Source organism: Hemicordylus capensis, chromosome 3 (genome assembly GCF_027244095.1).
Source record: "Hemicordylus capensis ecotype Gifberg chromosome 3, rHemCap1.1.pri, whole genome shotgun sequence".
Lineage (NCBI taxonomy): Eukaryota > Metazoa > Chordata > Lepidosauria > Squamata > Cordylidae > Hemicordylus > Hemicordylus capensis.
The window spans coordinates 181357325-181372175 of record NC_069659.1 but is presented as its reverse complement, the minus strand read 5'-3'; the positions used below and the strand labels follow the sequence as shown (position 1 = coordinate 181372175).

The following is a 14851-nucleotide window of genomic DNA, read 5'->3' as shown; positions in this document are numbered from 1 at the left end:
GTCAATCATTCAACTCTCCCAGCATGCCCCACATACTTACAGTGTTCATCTGGAAGCGAACACTATAAGTATGATGGCAGTCACTTCCATGAGTGAGAGAGTTGGGTGCCTGCTCACGGAAGCACCCACCATCAGCATTTGGTTCTTGAAATGAAGAGGCACGACTTCTGATAAACCTTTGGAGGTTGTACTTGAGTACAGTGTCCTTTTTAATAATGTCTGGATGAGGCTTCTGTCTGTTATACATCACTCATATGAATCCTCCTGCCTAGGATACCGGGATATGAGGATCTTTTCATTGATGTATTCTTATGTTTTAAATTACTTAAATAACATATAAAGGGGTCCCAGTTATTTTAGCAGGCAAGGCCCTAAGAGAATTTGGATGTATTCTGGACATGATGCAGCCAAAGTTAAGCTCTCTTAAGTCCCACAGCTTTCAGCAAGAGAGATTTGACTATGTGCATAATGTTTCCATTGAAATGAAAAAGGACTTAAATGTGCTTAACTTCTCTGTTGTGCCAAGCATTTGAAATCATACTTACAGGATGCTCATACTATACAAATGACTAATGAACTACAACTTCTTATTGTGGATTATTTAATACTGATTTCTTAGAGAACCAGTTCCTGGGTTCCAACTGGTGCAACCAACGAACTTAACCCAGGACATTGCTATGCAGGAAGGGACTGGCCCTATTCTCAGTGGTTCATATTGAGTTTCATGGGACAAAGTAAAAAGGGACACCATTTAGAGGGAATAAAACCTGCTCCTATGCCAGTGGTGTCCCCTGGACTCTACTTTCTCCCATATAATGAATTGCTGCCATTTACACCTATGGGAGAAACAAAAGTACTGCACCTGGAGTCCACTTTGGGGTAGGAAACCCCAAGAACCACCCACTTCTCCTGTCACTGAATGGCCCCAGTTTCTACCAACTAGGATTTCAGGGTGGGTCAGTTGTTTCCCTGTGAACAGAGTATCTAGGGATGCACAGCACATGCATTCCTTTTGGGGATCCGTCAACTAGATAGGCTTTCCCTCTAAACATACATTCACAAACATGGTTTACATAATTTTTTGAAAATAAAATTTCCCCTCTTGCACCAAAACAAAACAAAAAAGGGGTTTAAAAAACCCCCACCAAACTGAGTTACACGATACATATTCTTGTCTAATAAAAGAGCAATATCCATCTTTTTACAAGCTCATACTTAATACTCAGTGATAGAAATGTCCTTCCTCTGATCTCAGCTGAAAAAAGAAGCTGCTTGAGAACCCGTTTTTTATTGCACAGCTGCCATCCAACATAACATAACACTTACAAACAAACGGGTGTCAAAGATGAATACTCATCTTGCTTAATTTTTATGAAGTGTTCATATGTCTGTAGAATCAGCCATTGCTCAGTTGTTGGGTCTGGAAAAAGAAAGTAATTCTGATAATGCCTTTTGAGTTTCTTGTCTACTGTTTGCTGTTTTCTTGAACAGTTTTAACAGAACAAAGACTAACAGATTTCTACAGCAGATTAGTTTACAGATGAAGCTCAACTCTGCTGAGAGCAACTCCCTAATGACCCCCTTTCTGCTTCCTTTGGGTTATACAGCGACCATTGTACCTTGAGAATAGTTCTAAATATATCAATGGTCTCAACCTGTTGGTTTATGCAATGCTTCTGAAATGTTTTAATTATGATTTCTGTCATAATGAAGAAGCCCAGTGGTTAAGTGAACAAGCTGTGATCTGATTGGAGCAACTGATTAATGACATAAAAGCATTGTTGTTTCTCTCTCTCTTTCTCTTTTTTACAGAACAAGAGGAGTGTGTTAATTGCACAGATGAATGCCGAGTGCTTGGTCATTCTGACAGATGTTGGATGCCCCAGTTCCCCACTGCCAACCAGGCTGAAAATGCAGATTATCGAACAAATCTCTTTGTCCCCACTGTGGAAGCTAATGTTGAGACTGAGACATATGAAACTGTGAACCCCACGGGGAAAAAGACTTTTTGTACATTTGGGAAAGACAAGAGAGAGCACACTATTCTCATTGCCAATGTGAAACCTTATCTCAAAGCCAAACGTGCCCTGAGTCCTCTCCTCCAAGAGGTTCCCTCAGCATCAAGCAGCCCAACCAAGACCTGTATTGAGCCTTGCGCCTCGACAAAAGGACCACTGGATAGTTGTGAAGTCAAAACAGGAGCCTTGGCTGAACCCAGCAGCCAGTACATGACAGCCACAGACAGTCAATATCTATCACCTAGTAAACAGTCCAGAGACGCTGCCTTCATCGCGTCTGATCAGATGGCTAGGGTCTTTGCCGAGGTGCATTCCCGAGTAAGCCGAGACTCCACCGAGATGGACTCTGTGTTGGAGCAGATAGACCGTTCAAACAGGGAACTAGGGAGAGAGTCGGTGGATGCGGAGGAAGTCGTGCGGGAGATTGACAAGCTTTTACAGGACTGTCGGGGAAATGACCCTGTGGCTGTGAGAAAATGAAAAACAAACAAACAAAAAAGACAGCCTGGCATTTATTTGCTTCTTCTGCTGATTAAAAAAAATCTCCCCTGGTTCTAAAATTTATACAGGGATGAACGAAGACCAATGCTGCTTTAAGGCTTTTAGTGAACATCTGAAGTGCCCACAAGTATGTTCTTTTCACTGCTCTTTCTTTTTCACAGATAACACTGGTTTCGTTTTGACCAAACTTTCATTAGGACTGTGTAATGTATGTTAAGGAAAGGAAAGAAGGAGGGAAGGAAGGAAAAATTGGTGCCACTTTGACAATCTAATAGAAAGCTATAAGGAAAAGAAAAAAAGACAAATGGAACCTGTTATTTTAAGACTGATAGTTGATGTTGACTTCACTGTTTTACCTGTAGACCCCATAAAAGCAGGGTGGAATAGTTATGTGGTTGGTTTCCAGCAGTTGTTACAGGCTTCTACTGAAAATCCTAAAATCAGAAACCAAGTAAACAAAACATTCTTGTAGTAGACCAAGCTACACCAAGCATTAACACTCATTTGTGAAAACCATTTCTGTATAAAGTTACCTGCCGCCCAAAAAAAAAAAAAAAAAGATAACAAAAAAAAAAAAAATAAGGAACCCAAGCATCCATTCCATAGCATCATTCAGCAGAACTATTCTGGTCATTAGTAACACAGTTCATGTCATATCAAAGTTAAATGTAAAATGGTAGAGTCCATGTTTGTCCTGCACACGCATAAACTAACTCACGTGGTAAGAAGAGGGGGAAGGGGCTTTAGTGTCCAGAAAAACTCTAGGCTAGCAGTACATTTTAAACCTGAGGCATATTATGAGAACACAAATAATAATTACCTTTTGTTGGGTAATCATAGAGGAGACAAATTAACATTATTAACACCTTTTGTAATTCATTTGTGGACACTAAAATAGCTCAAGTGAGTGCAAGCATTTCAGACATCCACACAAATCCACACACATCATTTAAATGTGCAAATGTAAGAAGACTCAGTGTGTTTACATCAAATGACATATTTTTATTGATTTATTGCAGATTCAGTGCATTTGAGCCAAATTGTTGAGTGTATAAGAGCTATATTGTGTATTTTATTAAATTAATATATAGTTGTGTTGCAAAAAAAAAAAATATTTGGGCTTATAATGTAAATGGCAAGTGTTGCCTCAGTAGTTGTCAAACTCTATGAGTTTTGTTCTCTCCTTTTTTTCCCCCTTTCCCCCCACGGAGTGTGGGAAGCAGAGCCTCAGAGCAAAGTCTCTTGTTTAATGTATGGTCTACCAAGTACCGCAGTACATAATCTGTTCACAATGTGTCTTGAGTGAGTTGATGGAGCTGACTGAACGGCAGACAAATACATCCATCAGTCATGGTTATGTGCAAGTCCTTGTAGACGCTTCTGTCACAACCCATGTTTAATAACAAAAATTACACTTGACTCAACACCTGAAACTTCCTTATTCTTTACCAAGCATACAGTACTAACTCACTCACATAGACACTGGCCAGTCTGTTTAGATATCATGGTCATGGTTGAATTTTCAAATTACCCTAATATTTCAAAGCTTGATCCTACTCTTCGGTTCATGGAGCATGAAATGCTTTGGTGCCCATGTGGTACAAACAATCTTTTGTCTGGTTTTCTGGAAAGCGCTGTTACATCTATTAAGGTTTCAGTTTGGGCTCAGAGCCATCTTTCGATCCCTCATATCATCCTCCATTATTGTAGTTTTCAGTATATTTTTCTCAGTCTATCCCTCACACACACTTTTCTATGTGATGTCTCTTTATTCAGTTCATATGAGACTTTACAGTATAACATTAAAATGTGTTATTTGAATGAAATTTGTATAAGCACAATGGAGCACCAGAATATGCATATCTGAAAAGACTGCATCAAAAGATGCATATCACCCTCTTAATTAATTTTCTCAGCCATTTCTGTGTTTTAGGTAAACTGTGTAACACCATGTCAATACATGTAACAGTTAACAAAGGAAAGATGTCCAGAATTATATCAAATATGAACTTACATTTTCTTAGATGTATACAAAAAACAAACTTAGTTCTGGCTGGCAAATTTCAAACCCCACAAAGCCATTATTTTATTGTGTTTAACTCCATAATAGAAGTAAAAAATGAATAGGTCCTAATGGTGATGTTATGTCAGGAGTAAAATAGTGACCATGTTTTAAAGAATTAAATAAACAGGGCTACAAAAAAACTATTTTGGTTTCTGAAAATAGCTCTTCCAAAGCTAGCTTGCAGCTTCTGTCATTCAGATGCTCCAGTCCAGAGGCTTTGATGGCCATGTGAAGCCACTGTGAACTAGGGGCCCTGTTACTTTCTGATGTCACACCTAAAGTAAAAGGTAAAGTGTGCCGTCAAGTTGATTTTGACTCCTAGTGCCCACAGAGCCCTGTGGTTTTCTTTGGCAGAATACAGGAGGAGTTTACCATTGCCTCCTCCTGCGCAGTATGAGATGATGCCTTTCAGCGTCTTTCTATATGGCTGCTGCCCAATATAGGTGTTTCCCATAGTCTGGGAAACATACCAGCTGAAATTCGAACCAGCAACCTTCTGCTTGTTAGTCAAACATTTCCCTGCTGTACCACTTAAGCAGTATTAAAATAGCAGGAAGAAGACACTCCCCCAAATAGAAAGTACCTTCCTGTTCTGGGGCTTTTGTGGTACCATTGCTATTGATGATAGCCTCATCCCACCCCCACCACACAAACAGTTACATACATGTCTTGTTAGTCCAAGTGGACTAGTAGCAATAGGGATGAGGATCACTAACTTTCTCTTGTTTGAAAGTGTAGTTTATGAGTGAATAATACTCTGATTCAGAGTGCTGATCAGACATAAATTCAGTAGTCTGGATGTGGCTGTGCTCATGTTGTACTCCATGCGCATTGAAGAACTTTGAATCACGGGCAGAGATTCTTAATACTGAATTAACAAAATGTCTATTTGATGTTCTGAGCTCCTCTCCATAGTTTGATCAAATTTATGCACGCAAATCATATTGTTCTAACAAATGATATTGCAGGAAACTTGAATCTGGTAATTGCTTTGACAGCTAAAACGTCCCTGCTAGAAAGGAGCTCACGTAGTTTTGTCCCCTCTTCTGTCTTTTCAAAGTGCATGTCAGCAAAATGCCTGATCATCAAGCACATAGTTTCTGCCAGCAACATAATTATTCTGTAGAAGCTAAGCCAGTATTTAAGCAATGTGAAGTGATGGAGGTGTGTGTATTTTCTAAATTGTTTCAACACTAAATAACCGATTATACAGTTCGCTGTTATGTTTCTGAGGACATAAAGACACACACATACACAACATTCCAGGAAAGGCATTTGCCTGTGTAAAAATGGAATTTACCTTAAGGCACTCTGTCACTGGTGATTTACTAGCTCTAGCTGTTTAACACATTATCTGTATTTAGTTGTGATTACTTATTTACCAGTCTTAGGTAATGCAACACTCATGACTCACAGCCGCAAAGCTTGGTTTAGGAAACCTTGCTTTTATTTAATTTAGCTGTCAGCTGCTGGGTACCTAGATTGCTGGCATGCTGCTTGGGTATGAAGTATTTTCCACATTGTAAATGTGAAGAAGTGTGCGGCAATGAGGGTTCATGTGTAGGGCTGGTTATCAGAAGCATGTTTATCGCTCTGTGACTGCAACATCAGGTAATGATTTGCATGTGCAGTATACTACAAATGAGCACAGATCTGACACCACAATGGAATGTTCAGGTCATCACCTAAAAGCAGTAATTTTCAAAAAGTCAGTGCTACTCTTAAGAGATAAAATGCAAAATCAGCAGGCCTCACATAATGCATCTATTGCACTGGATTATACCACTCGGGACTGCAGGTTAGGGATGAAATGTTTGAATATTCCGATTTCTTAAATATTTTTTTAAAATTCCCTACAGGGAGAAGGCTAGCTTAAAATCCTTTTCTCTAATGTAGCAGATCTTTATATCTGGAGAATGTTTACATGAAGGAACATTCAAAACTTTGATTAATGCTGAACAGAAATTACCTCAGCAACTCTGACAAGCTGTGAAGTTGGGGCAATTATGGCTATTTGGAGGGATGAGACATGACCAGGGACAAAATGGTCACCCTGCTTACCAGCAGGGACATTTATGCTCCACATTATTTCTGGACACTGCTTGCTTTTTTTTTTTTTTTTTAATGCTTACCTAGAAGATGCAGGAGTGAAAGCAGAAAGCAGTGCTTCCTGATCCCACCCTCACTCTGATTTGGCTTCATGGTAACACTATGTGGCAGCAGGGAATGTGATAGCCACTGCTACCAGGATCATACTGTACAAAGAGGCAGATCCTCACTTGTCTTGAGCCACGTTTTCCAAAGAACTACTTGCTCAGCTCTTAATTCCTTAGTGACAAATATACAGTACACAAGGCTTCAGATTATGGACAGCATCTCCTCAAGAGCCTGGCATCAAATGTTGAGTAATCAAGTGATGAGAAATCACATGTACACTGAGCAACTTTGTACAAAGTTACAGAAGCTTCCTTATACTGAGGCAGACCACTGCACGTTGAGCTCTATATTTTCTGCTGCCTATGGCAGAGGTTCTCCAGGATCTCCAGCACTAGTTGTCTTCCTCATCACCTGTTATAACTCAGTATACCCGGAATTGAGCCTGGGACCTTATGCATTCAAGGCACATGCTGTACCACTGACATCCAAACTAATAAAGTGCCAGTGCTGCTAACACATTGACTCCCAAAAATATGTCCCTGAGGTCTGTGAAATCCTCAGGGACATCCGTTCAGGAATCACAGCTGGCTTGAGAGGGAAGGGAAGGTTGACACAATTCACCTCTCCTCTGTAGCACCAGCACTTAGTCTGGATGTCAGCCACTATAAATATTAAAAATATTTATATGCCATGATTGATTGATTCAGTGCCATCAAGTCAGTGTCGACTCCTAGCAACCACATAGGTAGATTTTCTCCAGAATGATCTGCCTTCAGCTTGGTCTTCAAGGTCTCTCAGTGGTGCATTCATTATATGCCATATGCCACTGTAAACCATCCAGAAGTGAAAGCTTAGGATGGTGTACAAATCTGAAAAATAAATAAGTAGCAAAAATGGTTTCAAAGCAGTTTACACACAAAAGGCATAAGCAAATGTCCCAGAAAGAGCTTACATAGCTCCCTGTCCCCATAGAGCTTACAGTCTAACAAAAAGTGCCAGCAACACTCAGCCACTGGAAGGACACTATGCTGAGTTGACAACTGCTCTCCCCCTGCTACATAGACAAGAACTGCTACTTTAAAAGGTGCTCCTTTGCTCCAAGAATTATTACTGTTATTTTTACACTACCACACAAGCCATTTGAGGAGGAGGAAGTAGTCGCAAAATCCATCACCCTCCCTCTGCAATTCCTCTTACAAGGGTTCTATTGTTGCAAAACCCTGTCATTATGCTATAACATGAAAGAGCCTCAGGTATATGGGTGATGCACAGAGCAGGTAAGATTAAGGGTGGAATCCAGAGATTCCTGGGGGATGTGATTTAAGGGCACAGTTATGTCATCAAGGCTATATCCAAAACACAATTAATGGGGAACTTTTGTCTAGAGAAGCAGTAATTAAAAAATCATCTGATATTTTCACCTTCTACGCGTGGAATATGATAGAGCACATACATTTATAAATGCAGGAATAAAGTCTTATATTCAATCTCTGCATCCCTGGTTTAAAGGATTTCAGCTGGGTTGGAGGAAAGCTGAATCCCTAGAGAACCTTTGCTGGTTAGAGAAGACAATACAGGGTTAGGTGGACCAACAATCTGTCCTCAGAGAAGAGAGCTGGTCTTGTGGTAACAAGCATGACTTGTCCCTTTAGCTAAGCAGGGTCTGCCCTGGTTGCATATGAAAAGGAGGCTTGATGTGTGAGCACTGTAAGATACTCCCCTTAAGGGATGGAGCCATTCGAGGAAGAGCAGAAGGTTCCAAGTTGCCTCCCTGGCATCTCCAAGATAGGTCTGAAAGGGACTCTTGCCTGCAACTTTGGAAAAGCCACTGCCAGTCTGTGTAGACAATACTGAGCTAGATGGACCTATGGTCTGACTCAGTATATGGCAGCTTCCTATGTTCCTCCCCACCTTGTTTTATCCACGGCTACTCGTCTGGTGGTTGTGGGCCATCTCCAGCCTGAGAGGCACAATGCCTCTCAATACCAGTTGCAGGGGAGCAACAGCAGGAAAGAGGGCATGCACATACCTCTTCCCTGTGGGATCCGTAGAGGCATCTGGTGGGCCACTGTATGAAATAGGATGCTGGACTAGATGGGCCTTTTACCTGATCCAGCAGAGCTGTTGTTAACTATCTAATTCACTACAATATATTAATGTATGGATTCTGTTCCACAATTGCAATTCTAAGCATATTTCCTAGGAAGTATGTCCTATTTATACATGCAATACATGTTTGATTTTTCTGCTCTTATAGAAAAAGCACATGTTTTCTGCTATGGAGAAGTCTGGAACATATGGAGGGTTTGAAAATATTATCACATCCATGAAAATCTAAAAGACATGTAAGATGTGCACAGCTAAGTCAATTGTGCTTATGGACATGATTGTCTTGCTGGATCAGTCCAGCATTTTGTTTCCAACATGTGCAGCAAAATGCCTCTGGATGTTTGTAAGCAGGTGGTGGCATGTGATAGACTGAAGGTTATGGCCTTCTCTTTGTCCTCAATATTTGAACATGTGATATGAAAGTTGCAACAGTCATTTAGACCTGTATTCTACCACTGTCTGTATATATGAATGGAGAACATTATGCTCAGTTAAGCCGATTTCATATAATAATATTCCCCACAAATTGAATCTTCGTTAAGGAAACAGCACATTGTCTGTTTTTGTGGATCAGTGTTCCAAATGTGCAGCCAGTACAGAAGGACAAATAATGAAGGAACATGTTTCACACACATCGCTAGTGTCATCAAAATAAGATGAATTTGCTCCCAAATGATCATTCTTAGTAAGGATGTGCACACAAACTGGTTTGCCTGGTTCAGTTCAAATTCAAACTGGGTTTGAACTGGGGTGTGGAGGTTCAGTTACGGTTTTGCTCGAACCCCCCTTTGGTTCAGTTTGAATTCAAACCTGTTTTGAACCAGTTTGAACTGGTTTTGAAATTTTTTATTATTGCCCATTATTCCCTATGTGGAGTCCCTAGGGGCAAAAAAAATGGGGTGGGTGGTAGGCACCCAGGGGTGCCTACCACCCACCGATTGCCAAAGCAATCGGACACTCCTGTGATTATTAATTATTTTCTGAAGATTTTTTGAATTTTTGTATTCCTCTCATAGGGAATAATGGGGATTTGAAGATGCCGCATGCCCCACCTTTGGAGGGTTCCAGAGCATCCAAAAGTAGGTCTGGGGGCACAGCAGGGCCGGCCTCCAACCCCTCAAGGCACCCCCAAGTTGATAGGATTTATTGTTATTTAATCAGGAATTTTAAAAGAATTGATTTTTGGCTCCATAGACATGCATTGGTTCCATAGGAAATAACAGAGTGCCTTTTCACCTACTGACCTTAATTGCTTATTGCTCTGAACTAGTTTGGGTCACAGCAATCAAGCTATTAAGGTGAAAGGGAACACTATGTTCTTTCTGAATGGAAAGGCTCAGGCAATGGTTTCCAATGGAGCCAAAAATTAATTCTTTAAAAATCCCTGATTAATCATCAATAAATCCTATCAACTTGGGGGTGCTTTGTGGGGGGTGGCTGGGAATCTAGGGTACCCCCCTCCCACCAAATTAGTACAGCTTCTTCTTTCCGAATACAACAAATATTTACATACCACTTTTCAACAAAAGTTCTCAAAGCAGTTTACATAGATATAAATAAATAAAATGGCTCCCTGTCTCCAAGGGGCTGATTGGACAGATCTCTCTGTCTGCATTCTGTCCCAATTGTGTTCATTTCCCTTTGACTTCTGTTCCAACCTTTATGCCAAAAATACCTGGATTATTTCCCAGGTATTATTAAACAAACATTTTAATACCTTTTTCCAGGTATTTTCGCATTTTTCCTGTCCAAACAGGTGATGCAATAGCATGTCACCAAGTACTGTATGTATTAAATATGCCCTCTTCTGCAAATGTATGGACTGCATAAAATCTGTAGCCATCGTCCTATTTTATCTACAAGCCTGTCTGCGGAGAAGCAGGAGGGGCCTAGAACCACATGTTCTGCTGCAAATTCTGACAAGTGACATTCCTACATACCACTGTCATGAATGCTTGGTGACTATACACATGAGAATTTGCTGGATCAGTTAGAAACAGGTAAACAGCAGCAAAGTAAATAAAGTAAAACATGTCATAATTCAGGCAGAAACCCCCACCCCATGGTCCCAATCAAAGCAGGCTTCTGTATGTACAGCCAATGCAGCTGTGTGGATGTAAATCACAACACTGATCCGGTTGCCACTGCTTCACACCCCCAGATCTAGTTGTTGCCGGTGAATAGCAGAGCATGACTAGTACTGAGTCTGGGTTAAAATGTGTAACCCTCAATCTCATTTCTACTGCCTCCTCCAAGGGCAGAAAGGGAGGGACTGAGTTGATCTTGTGGGAGCAAGCGTGAATTGTTCTTTTTGCTAAGCAATGTTTGCACTGGTTTGCTTTTGAATGGGAGACTGCCTGTGCGAGTGCTGTAAGTAAGATATTCCCCTTAAGGGATGGGAGCACTCTAGTTAGAGCACCTGCGTGCTTGTATGTAGAAGGTACCATGTTCCCTCCCTGAGATCTCCACAATAGGGCTGAGAGAAACTCCTGCTGTAACCTTGGAGAAGCCACTGCCAGTTTGTATATACAATAGGGAGAGGAGAGCTGGTCTTGTGGTAGCAAGCATGACTTGTCCCCTTAGCTAAGCAGGGTCCACCCTGGTTGCATATGAATGGGAGACTTGATGTGTGAGCACTAAGATATTCCCCTTAGGGGATGGAGCCACTCTGGGAAGGAAGGTTTAAAGTTTCCTCCCTGGCATCTCCAAGAGAGGGCTGAGAGAGATTCCTGCCTGTAACCTTGGAGAAACCACTGCCAGTCTGTGAAGAGCTAGATAGACAAATGGTCTGACTCAGTATACAGCAGCTTCCAATGTTCCTATGTTACTTGGACTGCAATAAGAGCCAATGGCCCTATAATGCCACTGCAGAAATGCCAAGCATGCTTTCTCCCCATTCTCCTGGATCTCATGAACATGCCGATGTCATTTGCAAACACGGAAAGAGGGGGCACAGTTCATGCTTTCTCTCCCATCATATCTTTGGGACCTCTGAAGCAGTTCTTGTTTTTGTAATGCACTAATGAAGCAGGTGTTGCTGTAGCACAGCCTGATCCAAGGCACGCTCATTCAGAAATAAATTCTACTACGTTCAGAGGACTTCTGCTCAAGTAAGATGCACTCAAATACTGAGCAGCGGCTAGGTTTACGATTACCCTTGCTAACTGAGCAAAAAGGCACTTTTTAAAGTGGCGATTCTCTTCTATTTAGCAGGGGGAGAGGAACTGGCCCTGTCCAACCCCAGCACAGCATCCCTCCAGTGGCTGTTGCTGGTATCTGCCTTATGTTTCTTTTTAGATTGTGAGCCCTTTGATGACAGGGGACCATCTTATTTATGCATTATTTCTTTTTCTATGTAAACCGCTTTAGGAACTTTGGTTGAAGAGTGGTATATAAATATGCATAGTGGTGGTAGTAATAGTAGTAGGAGTTGTTGTTTTTGGAGGAGGAGGAAGAGGAGGAGGAGGAGGAGGAAATAGCAACGAGGAGTGTTTCTTCCATGGTTATTCCTGCATGCACTTTTAATTTTAAAATGTAACACCTAATTAAAGAAAACCCAATACACCAGATAAACATAACACAGAATTGCCAGGACAAGGGAAAGCCTATTAAGCAACCTACACAGACAGCATGAATGCAAGCTGAGAACATTTAAAGTCAATGCAATTTGGACATTAAGCAATTCAACTAATATAGGAATCTATCATCGAATGTCAAGGAAAGGTTGACTGCCTTGGTTGGGTTCATAGCTGGTCAGGAAATTGAGAATGTTCTTGGCTGCTCCACTGAAAGAGAACTTCTCTTTTACCAAATGTTGCTGTTAACAGCAAGTGGGAGGTTATCCCCCTTGGAAACGGTGCCATGTACAAGCTGTTCAGTCACTGGTAATGGAACCCAATATTTCATTCAAACCAGCTTTCAAGCTCTTTGTTGTCTAATGGAGTAGAAGTTGCTGAGGTCAACAAGAGTTTGCTGCTTGGCAATAATAGACACCCTTTTGTGATCACCTAATTACATCAGGAAGCATTTATCTGTGCATTAATTCAAATGGAGTTTGGGCCATCAAGATTGGTTGATTTGAAGTATCTTTGACTGACACCTGGTTATGGTCTTGACTTTCCTGGCCCCTTTCATTCTCCAGAGCTTCAGCTCCTATTGCAGCTTGAAGAGTTGCAACCACTGTCTGGTAAGCATCACAAGCAAGCAGACATAAGCAGCATCATACAGATCATCTCGATCGTTTCTTTTATGGCTGTGGTTAATATGCCCTATCTGGAAAATGAGGACAAGTGATAATAAACTAAATAAGAGTAGTAATAAAACCGTTACTGTAGTGGTGTCTGCTCTTGCCTTCATTAATATGGAAGAAGTGTCAAGCACATGCCAGGGACCATGACAGTAATTACTTAGGAAAAACAAATGTGACATTGCAGTGGTTGCATCTAGTTACTAGTTTGCCCCCCCACCCCACCCCACCCAAACCAAGTTGACAATTGCTGCTTCTTTTATTAGGGATGTGTAACTGTTTTCTCTCGACAGGAAGGTGGCAGACATTTTTCCAGCCTGCTGGGCAGGCTTATATTTTAAGCAGCTGAAACAGTAAAAGTCCTGTTGTCTGCTCTGAGCTTGCTAGACCATGGCACCATGGAAAAAGCGCTTTGGTTTGTATGTGGGTGGCAAGTAAGCTCTTCAAAAGCTTATTATAAATGGTATTTAATTGCAAGGGCTGACAGCCTAGTGGAAGTCTCTGTAAGCAGAACATAATTTAGAAATGGCCTAAAAAAAACACAAGACAAAACAAAACATGGAGTTCTTAATGGCTTATTAGCAGGAAAGTAATCTCCTCTTATAGTCTCTAGATGTTGCAGGGTTCCTGTCGACGAACCTATTCATTCCTGAGTATATCCTTTAAGGACTGCAACCCATCCATATAAGATTGACTGATTTGGATCTCAACTCTTCCAAAGTTTGATGCACTTTACAAAGTTTTGCAGATTGCAAAACTGATTGCAACAATTTTATCTATAAGTACAGACACCCCACACTCAGCTTTTTCTTTCTTATATCTTACTATATATTGGGATGCTTTTTCAGGTAGCCTACTGCTTTTTAATCACCCAACTTTCTCTATTGAGTCAGAAAGGATGATGGGATTTTCTGAGAAGTGGCAGTTCCAGAAGAAAAATCAGGGAGGGGACACGAAAGGGGCAGAGTGCATTTCTTGGTGGATGAGTGTGTCTGACATGTTAGATTTCTTTAACAGAAATAATACTATATTTCACTTTATCATCCTGAACATATTCTCTCTGAAATAAATCCTGTTAATTTTGATGAGGTTGATTTAGGTGATATATAATTCATTTTTATATTACAACCACATTCAATACAGAAAAAAAGCTTTCAAGCAAGCTAGAGTTCCTACACAACACTATGTTCCAACCAGGATTAGAGTTTGACCATAGCCCTAATGGATGACTGTACAGATGATTGTAGATGTTTTTGTGTGAATGACTGTAGTCCTGTTCAGTAGTTCTACCAAAGAGGGGTATAGCTATAATTGAGCAGATGGGTTCAAAGAACCTGGGGGCTCCCAGCTCCTGAGGGCCCCCAGCTTCACCCCTCCCTCTTTTCTTCATGATCCCCCTTACTCCAAGGGGCCACCGCAGAGAAGAGAAAACACAGGTCACCTCTCCCCTAGCTACACCCCTGTACACACTTACAGTGTGTAATGTGAGTTTGGAAGTCCCGCCCCAGAACATCTCTGGCACATCTGTTACCCTCCTGCCCGAGGTCTTCACACTTAAGGCATTTGTCTAAAGAGGCAAATGCCCAAAGAAGTGTGATCACTGTTGTTTCCATGGGCTCATGCTGGGTTGAAAAATTAGAATAGGTGTGAATAGGGCTCATGCTGGGTTGAAATGTCACCATGATGTGGCATTTTGTGTTGATGGGAAACTTATTAGCACTGACTGTGTTGAACTTTCTTGCTTAGACTGTGCAG

General features: G+C 41.1%; 1 protein-coding gene across 13 annotated transcripts in view; it reads left to right on the top strand.

The window, feature by feature from the left end:
- The window catches only part of PCDH17 (protocadherin 17), a 199944-nt gene extending 196001 nt beyond the window's left edge, over nucleotides 1–3943 (top strand). For 6 of the 13 annotated variants that reach the window (XM_053307347.1, XM_053307348.1, XM_053307349.1 and 3 more), the window contains one exon: nucleotides 1813–3943. In XM_053307347.1, coding sequence (XP_053163322.1) covers nucleotides 1813–2498 — 686 coding nt within the window. In that variant the 3' untranslated portion in view covers nucleotides 2499–3943. The remainder of the gene's footprint in view (nucleotides 1–1812) is intronic. The other 7 variants (XM_053307361.1, XM_053307358.1, XM_053307359.1 and 4 more) reach the window with 5 other exon arrangements.
- Nucleotides 3944–14851: the final 10908 nt, after the last annotated feature.